At 48.6% G+C, this 10,651-nt stretch overlaps 1 protein-coding gene across 1 annotated transcript; it reads left to right on the plus strand.

The window, feature by feature from the left end:
• The first annotated feature begins 1,186 nt into the window (after window positions 1–1,186).
• Window positions 1,187–4,964, plus strand: LOC132464333 (troponin I, fast skeletal muscle-like). Its single transcript, XM_060060659.1, has 7 exons — window positions 1,187–1,310; window positions 2,454–2,486; window positions 2,890–2,926; window positions 3,546–3,674; window positions 3,944–4,033; window positions 4,201–4,374; window positions 4,595–4,964. The coding sequence occupies exons 2-7, from the start codon at window positions 2,479–2,481 to the stop codon at window positions 4,667–4,669; spliced, it is 513 nt and encodes a 170-aa protein (XP_059916642.1). The 5' UTR covers window positions 1,187–1,310; window positions 2,454–2,478; the 3' UTR covers window positions 4,670–4,964.
• The last annotated feature ends 5,687 nt before the right edge of the window (window positions 4,965–10,651 follow it).

The following is a 10,651-nucleotide window of genomic DNA, read 5'->3' on the forward strand; positions in this document are numbered from 1 at the left end:
GTGTGTAGTTTAGTTGGATAAGAAGCTGGACACACTTTAGTAACCGCCAAGCATCATTTTCAACTTTGGAGAGTAAACAAATCGCAGTTATACAGATGCTTACCCTAAATGATTTCTACTCCATTGTAAATTATTCACAATATCGCGCAATATGGAATGTGTTTGTAAAATAACAAGTTTTGACTTTCAATTTATTGACTTAATGTCCCACTCACACTGGAGAGAACTAAGTTAAGTGTTTTCAAACGATCCTCCTTTGTCTCTTTTCTGGTTCATTTGTCTGAAGAGGGTCATGTAATAAACACATGAACTAGCCCCAAAAAAAAACTAAATCTGACTAATTGACTGATCAACAGATTTAGTTAAATCATACACCCATCAAACAATTCAAAGCTGTTATTGACCTCATCGATATACATCGACCCTGAAACCTTAAAGCAACTCATTAGACCCTAAAACCTTAAAGTGACTCATTAGACCCTAAAACCTTAAAGTGACTCATTAGACCCTAAAACCTTAAAGTGACTCATTAGACCCTAAAACCTTAAAGTGACTCATTAGACCCTAAAACCTTAAAGTGACTCATTAGACCCTAAAACCTTAAAGTGACTCATTAGACCCTAAAACCTTAAAGTGACTCATTAGACCCTAAAACCTTAAAGTGACTCATTAGACCCTAAAACCTTAAAGTGACTCATTAGACCCTAAAACCTTAAAGTGACTCATTAGACCCTAAAACCTTAAAGTGACTCATTAGACCCTAAAACCTTAAAGTGACTCATTAGACCCTAAAACCTTAAAGTGACTCATTAGACCCTAAAACCTTAAAGTGACTCATCAGACCCTAAAACCTTAAAGTGACTCATTAGACCCTAAAACCTTAAAGTGACTCATCAGACCCTAAAACCTTAAAGTGACTCATTAGACCCTAAAACCTTAAAGTGACTCATCAGACCCTAAAACCTTAAAGTGACTCATTAGACCATAACACCTTAAAGTGACTCCTTAGACCCAAACTGTTCCTGTCTGGACCCCAACATGGCCGCTCCCCTCCATGCTGAGGGAGCCGTCAGCTGGTGGGGGACGCCTGGGGTGAGAGGGGGAGCGGGGGTGCGGGGGGAGAGGAGGGCATGAGGGCAGGGTTGGGCAGGGTATTTCAGGAGCTCCAGGCCCATTGGTTGGGGATTGAAAGCGTTTCCATAAAGAGGACCCCAGACTGCCTTATATACTGTGTATGATCTTTGTGTGCGTCTGCGGCGAGTCTTCTTCATCGTCCACCCAGTGTGTCGTTACTCCTCTTTCTTCTTAAGGTGAGACAAAATGTCCTTTATCTTCTGAAAAGTCCTCTTTTCTTCCTCAAGCTAGCAAGGCATCACTCTCTTTGCTCTACGCTAAAGTGGGTATAGGTGTTAGCCGTTGACCTCTGACCTGTCTCTTTGACCAGCCGTTTTTCCGGCGGCGTTTGAGGGGTCTTGACCCCAGGCAAGTGGAGGCTAACGCTAAGGTTTGCACTAAGTCGTTAAAAGGTGATCTTAAACCCTCAACTCTGACTCCGGCAGCGACCCGAAGCAGAGACTCTTCAAGAAAAGTTCCTTATTCCATCCCATAATGTCGTTACACTGTGAAGTACGGAAGAGAGGAGAACATAATGCTAGTTGTGGGTTAGCTGGCTCTGGTTAATTAGGATGCTAATGGTTATTTAGGTGACTGGTGAGGTGGATAGTGGTTAGTTAGTTAGTTGGCTAGTAAGGTGGCTGGTGGTTAGTTAAGTCATTGTGTTTAATTATTTGTCTATGACTCTTGACAAACTTTCCTGCTCAATTATGAAGTTCCTTGGAATACCCATCTTGGATTAATAAAGACCATTTATCTTATCTTACCTCATCATCCATCCACTGATACCATTAATTTAGTTGCAGACCCTTCCTCGTGTCTAAGTGTTTGTAACCTTAATAGATGATAGAATATTGGAATGGTTTTATATGACGTGTACGGCTTCATCACCAACAAAACTTGGAGTTGGACTGGGACGTTGTGTAAACCATTATCTTCTAAACATTGGTAACCAATAGCATAGCTCCCATACTGCCTACAAGTATGTGGTCATCATTTAAAGAATTAATTACATTTGAATAATTGAATCCCTACTTTTAACTTATAACCTTTTCAACACCATGTGCTCCATGCCGGTTATTAACCAGAGGGTATTATTAGAGGATTTAAAGGGCTCTGTAAGACAGTCGGACTACATTCTGATCAAGAAGTGCTGATGGTCGCCTGGGACATCTGATCCCAGGATAAGTTTAGCCACTCCTCAGCTTCCATTACCGTCCTGCTACCAAGCTGCTGAGATCAGCCCCTTCCACCCCAACACATCACTCCTCCTCCGTCACCCACGACCTCCTCGCTTCACCTCTGCCCTGCTGATCTCACCTCTGACTATCTCTCCACAGATTGTGGAACCCAGAAAGCACCAAGATGTCTGAGTGAGTCTGCAACTTATAGATTCACACTACACCTCACTGCAACTTACAGATTCAGACTGCACCTCACTGCAAGTTATAGATTCAGACTGCAGCTCATAGATCCACACTGCAGCTCATAGATTCCCACTGGCCATCAGCCTCACCTCCCCATCACATTATGCCACAGGGTTAGTTGAAATGACAGAGCCACAAATAAAAGAATACAAGTCATGCATACATACATTTAATGCAGAACATTACATCACCAAGTCAGAACATCATATAGCCTAACCAAAATCACACACACATCGTTAAATCAAGCAAATCACATAAATATTTAATCACAGCATCACCAAATCACAATAACACTAAATCATGACTAAATCCATTGTCATGATCAAATCAATTCTTTTTTTGTTTGCAGGAAAAAAATGACCTCCAGCCGCAGGCACCACCTGAAGGTACACACACACACACACACACACACAGACACACACACACACACACACACACACACACACACACACACACACATGCCCACACATGCCCACACATAAAGATGTTTGAAAATTCCCCCTATATTACTCCAACTATTGATTGACCATGCTCGATAATATTGAACAAAGAGTAATGAGTATATCAGTAGTGAATAGTGAGTAATGAGTGTATCAGTAGTGAGTAATGAGTGAATCAGTAGGGATTAATGAGTGTATCAGTAGTGAGTAATGAGTGTATCAGTAGTGAATAGTGAGTGATGAGTTTATCAGTTGTGAATAATGAATGTATCAATATTGAATAGTGTGTGTATCAGTAGGGATTATTGAGTATCAGTAGTGAGTGAATCAATAGTGAATAATCATGTATCAGTAGCGAGTTATGAGTGTATAAGTAGTAAATAGTGAGTTTTGAGTGTATCAGTAGTGAGTATTGAGTGTATCAGTAGTGAGTATTGAGTGTATCAGTAGTGAGTATTGAGTGTATCAGTAGTGAGTAATGAGTGTATTAGTAATGAGTAATGAGTGTATCAGTAGTGAACAGTGAGTAACGTCTATGTTACTAATGAGTGGGTGTGTACTTCAGAGTTTGATCCTGTCAATCGCGGCTAACTGGATCGAGGAGGAGAAGAAGGAGGCCATCGCAGCCAAGGAGAACCACATGGCTGAGAACTGCCCCGCCCCCGACCTCTCTGGAGACCAGGCCGCCCTCATGGTACACTCTCTAGCTAATACGCGGCTAGCATGCTAGGAAAACACACTCACACGCTAGCATGGGACTAGCATGCTGGGATTACACATAACTAGCTTACACTGTTAGCATGCTAGGACATTACATCACTAAAATATCACCACTGATCTAAAAAGTTAAAACCAACAATAATTTGTGCTAAAATCCCACTGTACAACCATGGCGCGCTAAGCAGCTAACAATGTTAGCCCCACACTAAACTGTTAGCATTGTACTATTTTGTCTGTGAGCAGGAAACGTGCAAGAAGCTGGCGGCCATCCTTGACCGACTGGATGAGGAGAGGTACGACGCTGAGGCAAAAGTGGGCAAGGCCGACAAAGAGGTAACATCATCATCATAATCTTTATCAGCACTAGGGTCATTATCAGAACCTTCAACCCACCTACTCCACCATCATCAACAACTTTACATTGACAGCAACACCATAATTGACTCTGTCATACCCATCTTCATCATTTACACCACCAGCCATGCCATCCTTTCTCCTAGATCGAGGATCTGAAGATCAAGGTTGTTGACCTGGTGGGCGTGAAGAAGCCAGCCCTGAAGAAGGTGCGCATGTCTGCTGACTCCATGCTGGCGGCCCTGCTGGGCTCCAAACACAAGGTCACCATGGACCTGAGGTCCAGCCTCAAGCAGGTCAAGAAGGAGGTCAAGGAGGAGGTGAGAAACCATTTATTTTATTGATTAAGTCGTCATTGATCTGCCAATGATGGTCATTGTTTAATGCGTTGTTTACTTCAGAGGAACATCTCTTGTGTTCCTCTTGTAATCCTTGATGTAAGTGAAGGTTTAGTTTTCACTCACTGAAATCATTCGGTGTAAGAGTGTGGTCTGATCAGAGGAGCTGAAGAGAGATGCTAAAGAACGTCCTCTTCCACAGGCGACGGAGGCTGGAGATTGGCGTAAGAACATTGAGGACAAGGCTGACAGGAAGAAGATGTTTGAGACATCCTAAGCGTCCTGACCGTGTGTCTATGTGCCGTCCGTCCGTCTCTGTAAACTGCTGGTCTTATCCGTTGGTGGAACCAGGTGGTTGGTCAACAAGTGTGTGTTTGGGGTTCTTGGATGTGTCATATTGGAGAAAGTGGTGAAGGTTCTCGATGGGGTTGGTGTCACGTGGTCAGGTGGTTTTCACGTCAGGTCTGAAGGTCTTTGGTTCCTCACACACCAGCGTGCCTCACAGCCTCTGCTTCAGGCGCTCGGGCACCTCCACTTTGTTCAAGAGATATCGAATAAAAGAGGAAAAACCATCAAGTTGTCCCACTGTTTTGTGTTTCTCTTCTTTGACTGTTTCTTTGTGTGTTTAAGGTTGTGTCTGACCCTAGGGTTGTTTAAGTGTGGTTATGGTACTAAGGACTTCTCCTCATGTTTTTCAAGTCCTACCTTGGTGTTTAGGGGCTAGTTCTGTTATGATGGATGGCTTTCAGGCCTGTTCCACCTGTTTGGACGCACACAGTGTAAGGCACTGTAGTTCTCAGTAGCTGCCCTGATCCTTGTAAAAGGTTTCATCTGATGAATCAAGAGTTGCTGCTCATAAAATATATCTAGGATCTAGGGCTGGTATGATATTCTTCAGTAAAAAGTCCTTCATCAACTATTCAGATGGGAGATCACACCAACACTAATTCCTACTGTTAACTAAGCAGCATTATGGTGACAACCCACACATTTACATTTACAGTGAGGGCATTTAGCAGACGCTTACATCCAAAGCGACTTACAATAAGTACATTTGTCAGAAGAAGGAGAAACAACAATATATCGCTGTTGGTACAGTAAGGATGTTCATAGAACCAAATGCCAAGCACTAACAATCACTAGGTTAACCAATTCCCCGTATGCAACAAAGATAGCTAGGATAAGATGCTACACAATTCTAAGTACTATTTTTAAGTGCAAGGATGTACAACTTACAATAAGTGCATACATTAAGCACCAGGACGTACAACATACAATAAGTGTGTACATTTCTAATCACTACGGTTAACTACGCAGTACTTCGTGAACAACATGTTAAACAGTATATTTAGCAGTATGTCCCAGGCCAATCTGGCTGTTGTAGTGCTGGGACGTCCAAACTGACACATTAGATGTTCTGTGAGGTTCTGCTCCGATCATCTCCAGACATAAGGATCATAATGAGAGATCAAAGGCGTGTTAATTCTCCTGCACCCAGTTCCCCCCCCCCCCCCCCCCCCCAGGACCAAGACCACCCTAACACTCCTTCTATGGTCTCCCAGGTGGTATTTAATGGCCCCTGGGGGGCCCCTGGCTCCGGTGGCTCACGTAGCAGCGAGGGCAGTGGGCTGTGCTAAGTTTATCCTCCAGCCCGCGGGGGAATGCCAGGAAGCCACAGGGCTAAGTTTGGACACCACACAACCCGAGAGGAACAGACGTCTCTCAGGCCTGGTCCTCTCCTGGGTCTGGGCTCTGCTGGGACGGGGGGAAGAGGTCCCAGGGGCCTGGCCTATAGGAGGCCTGGGGGGGACACACATACCCCCCCCCCCCCCCCCCTGTCAGCCCCAGGTCCTGGATTGATCCTTGGATCTGGGTTTTGTCATGTTTTGATGTGATGTTGGTCAGCTACCAGGGGGAGGGGGTCTGGTCTGGTGGACCCCCTCTGGACCCCCTCTGGTCTGGTGAACCCCTCTGGTCTAGTGAACCCCTCTGGTCTGGTGGACCCCCTCTGGTCTGGTGGACCCCCTCTGGGTCTGATGGACCCCCTCTGGTCTGGTGGATCCCCTCTTATGTGGTGGACCCCTCTGGTCTAGTGGACCCCCTCTGGTCTGGTGGACCCCTCTGGTCTAGTGGACCCCCTGTGGTCTGGTGGACCCCTCTGGTCTGGTGGACCCCCTCTGGGTCTGGTGGACCCCCTCTGGGTCTGGTGGACCCCCTCTGCGTCTGGTGGACCCCTCTGGTGTGGTGGACCCCCTTTGGTCTGGTGGACCCCTCTGGTCTAGTGGACCCCCTCTGGTCTGGTGGACCCCCTATGGGTCTGATGGACCCCCTCTGGTCTGGTGGACCCCCTCTGGTCTGGTGGACCCCCTATGGGTCTGATGGACCCCCTCTGGTCTGGTGGACCCCCTCTGGTCTGGTGGACCCCCTCTTATGTGGTGGACCCCTCTGGTCTGGTGAACCCCCTCTGGTCTGGTGGACCCCTTCTCTCATTCGGACCCTAAGTCCTCTAAAGGACCCAGAGGAGAACCTCCCCAGCCCGAGGGGGGATACCTGGAGAAGGACCCACAAGAGGAGTCTCCTTCCAGGGAGAGGTCCCTCCTCCATATATATATATATATATATATATATATATATATATATATATATATATATATATATATATATATATATATATGCATATGTTTAAGTATATATTTTGCATATTATGTTTTCCTGCTGTGATCAGGAGAAGAAAGGAGGAAACATACCAGCAACAACCACTAGGGGGCAGGTCTGCTCTGCCTTAAAATCCTCTCTCTCTCTCTCTCTCTCTCTCTCTCTCTCTCTCTCTCTCTCTCTCTCTCTCTCTCTCTCTCTCTCTCTCTCTCTCTCTCTGATCCGTGTGTATTTAGTATTACCTCAGCCTGCCCCCTGCTGGCGGTCTCAGGTGTTGTGTTCTTCTGTGTGTGTGTGTGTGTGTGTGTGTGTGTGTGTGTGTGTGTGTGTGTGTGTGTGTGTGTGTGTGTGTGTGTGTGTGTCTGTTGGTTTCTAGAACACACACTGCTGATCTATGATTGGCCGGTCAGCCTCTCTTGGCGCATGACCTCAGCCAATTAGAATGTAGCGTCACACAGGCTTTAATTTGTACAGACACACCTGGATCCACCCGGGTCTCTACCCCCCCCGGGGTCTCTACCCCATGGGTCTTTACTCCCTGGGTCTCTACCCCCTGGGTCTCTACTCCCTCTACCCCCTGGGTCTCTACCCCTGGGTCTCTACCTGGGTCTCTACCTGGGTCTCTACCCCTGGGTCTCTACCCCCCTGGGTCTCTACTCCCTGGGTCTCTACCCCCCTGGGTCTCTACTCCCTGGGTCTCTACTCCCTGGGTCTCTACCCCCCTGGGTCTCTACTCCCTGGGTCTCTACCCCCCTGGGTCTCTACCCCCCTGGGTCTCTACTCCCTCTACCCCCTGGGTCTCTACCCCCCTGGGTCTCTACCATCCTGGGTCTCTACCCCCCTGGGTCTCTACCCCCTGGGTCTCACCCCTGGGTCTCTACTCCCTGGGTCTCTACCCCCTGTGTCTCTACTCCCTGGGTCTCTACCCCCTGGGTCTCTACCTGGGTCTCTACCCCCCTGGGTCTCTACCCCTTGGGTCTCTACTCCCTGGGCCTCTACCCCTTGGGTCTCTACTCCCTGGGTCTCTACCCCTTGGGTCTATACCCCCTGGGTCTCTACCTGGGTCTCTACCCCCCTGGGTCTCTACTCCCTGGGCCTCTACTCCCTGGGCCTCTACTCCCTGGGTCTCTAAACCCTGGGTTTATGTTTGCGTGTTGTGTTATCCGTTGTGTAAGCGTGCTGCCTGTGCGTCAGGGTTCTGTGATTCATCAGAGAAAGCAGCTGCTGCCGTCTGGTCCCGGGCCCTGAGGGCAGGGAGCAGGAAGCCGGCTGGAGACCAGGAGGCTTGAGCAGTCCTCCCCTTCTCCCCCAGACCCAGGCTGAGATAGACCCAGGCTGAGATAGACCCAGGCTTAGATAGACTGAGGCTGGGAGGGACCCAGGCTGAGATAGGCCCAGGCTGAGATAGACCCAGGCTGAGATAGACTGAGGCTGAGATAGACTGAGGCTGAGATAGACTGAGGCTGGGAGGGACCCAGGCTGAGATAGGCCCTGGCTGTGATAGACCCCTGACTGAGATAGGCCCTGGCTGGGATAGACCCAGACTCGGTCTCCGCATGGCATCTGGGTCATGATGTCATCAACCCATAGCACACCGGTCACTCCCCTGTCCTGCCTCGTTCATACACGCGATTAGGGAACGTTTGGCGTCTCAACGTTCTGCTTGGCAGAACAAGGTCAGCCATTAAGGTTCCACCCAGAGTCACACGTGAACGTACAGTTTGTCAAAAGGCAAACTGCTACCAGTGCTACGATACAGAAACCTATTCTTCATGGGCCACGGTGCAGACTGAGCAGATGAGTTAACCTGTGAGGGGAGAGGGGTCAGGGTTCAGCTGTCCTGAGGTCAGTGGGGAGCGCCTTCCACCGCGGGTGAGTGGAGTGGAGAGGAAGTCTGCGGGGGACTTGCTCTCCTAAGAGTGGAAGTCCCCTCTGAGGAGGACAGTGTAGACTGTGGGGGTCCCCTCTGAGGAGGACAGTGTAGAGTGTGGGGGTCCCCTCTGAGGAGGACAGTGTAGACTGTGGGGGTCCCCTCTGAGGAGGACAGTGTAGAGTGTGGGGGTCCCCTCTGAGGAGGACAGTGTAGAGTGTGGGGGTCCCCTCTGAGGAGGACAGTGTAGAGTGTGGGGGTCCCCTCTGAGGAGGACAGTGTAGAGAGTGGGGGTCCCCTCTGAGGAGGACAGTGTAGACTGTGGGGGTCCCCTCTGAGGAGGACAGTGTAGAGTGTGGGGGTCCCCTCTAAGGAGGACAGTACAGAGTGTGGGGGTCCCCTCTAAGGAGGACCCTGTAGAGTGTGGGGGTCCCCTCTAAGGAGGACAGTGTAGAGTGTGGGTCCCCTCTAAGGAGGACAGTGTAGACTGTGGGGGTCCCCTCTAAGGAGGACAGTATACAGTGTGGGGGTCCCCTCTAAGGCGGACAGTACAGAGTGTGGGGGTCCCCTCTAAGGAGGACCGCCTCCTGGCTCGTCGGACCGTATAGACTGTGGTTGTATTGGACAGCTCCCAGTGTAACCAGTAGCAGACTGTGGTTGTATTGGGCGGCTCCCAGTTGGACCAGTAGACTCCTCTCCGTCCACAGCTCCAGGTTCAGCTGTGTCCCAGCTGTGTATTTATGGGGTTGTGTCCCTGAGTTTATTGGACTGGTCTGTGGGTCGCTGTAAAGACCCCCCCAAACTCCTGACAACAGGCCTCAGCAGGGGCCTGGGTCAGAACCCAGCGGCCCTGGAACACATCCTCAGGGCCACCCCCTCCCACACCCAGCTGCCCTGGGGTCGGGGAACCACGGCGGAGACGATACGACGAGGAACGAGCCACACGTCCTCAGATAAGACATTAATAAATATGATGAAGGTCCAATCAATCAATGAACACAACAAGGGAGGGGGGGAGAGAAGAAGGAGGAGTTTAGAGGAGGTGAAAGGAGGGGGTGTGTCTTCAGGGTTGGTGTCAGGGGTGTCACTTCCCAACACTAGCAGGTTACTATGGTGACAGCAGCAGCAGTGTGTGTGTGTGTGTGTGTGTGTGTGTGTGTGTGTGTGTGTGTGTGTGTGTGTGTGTGTGTGTGTGTGTGTGTGTGTGTGTGTGTGTGTGTGTGTGTGTGTGTGTGTGTGTGTGGTGTGTTGTCAGAAAGTGGTGAGTAATATACGTTACTGGTACTACCCTAGACCCAGTACTTGTACTACCCTAGACCCAGTACTGGTACTACCCTAGTCCCAGTACTGGGACTAAAGTGTAGTGCTTTGAAGTTGAATCATATTTTTCACTAAACCAGACCCAGCCTTAGTTTCATTCTTATCTTAAATTCAAACATACCATGATCCAACGCAGCGCGTTCTACTCATGTTGTCTTTATTCAAACTCTATTTTGAGTGTGAAACACTTCAACATTATTTCTCACTGTCTCACTGTATTTCACACCTCTCACTGACTGTGCTTTGGTATTTGGTATTGTTCCTCTATGGTAATATATATAGTAATCTAACGTAAAATAATCATCTGTATTCATCTATATGACCGATAACTCTACTATAGTTTGGTATTATCTACAACCTTAAAGTTAACTTCACTTAAAGACAAGACTCGCTCTCGCTCTCTCTCTCGCTCTC

The sequence above is a fragment of the Gadus macrocephalus genome, chromosome 9 (genome assembly GCF_031168955.1).
Source record: "Gadus macrocephalus chromosome 9, ASM3116895v1".
Taxonomy (NCBI): domain Eukaryota; kingdom Metazoa; phylum Chordata; class Actinopteri; order Gadiformes; family Gadidae; genus Gadus; species Gadus macrocephalus.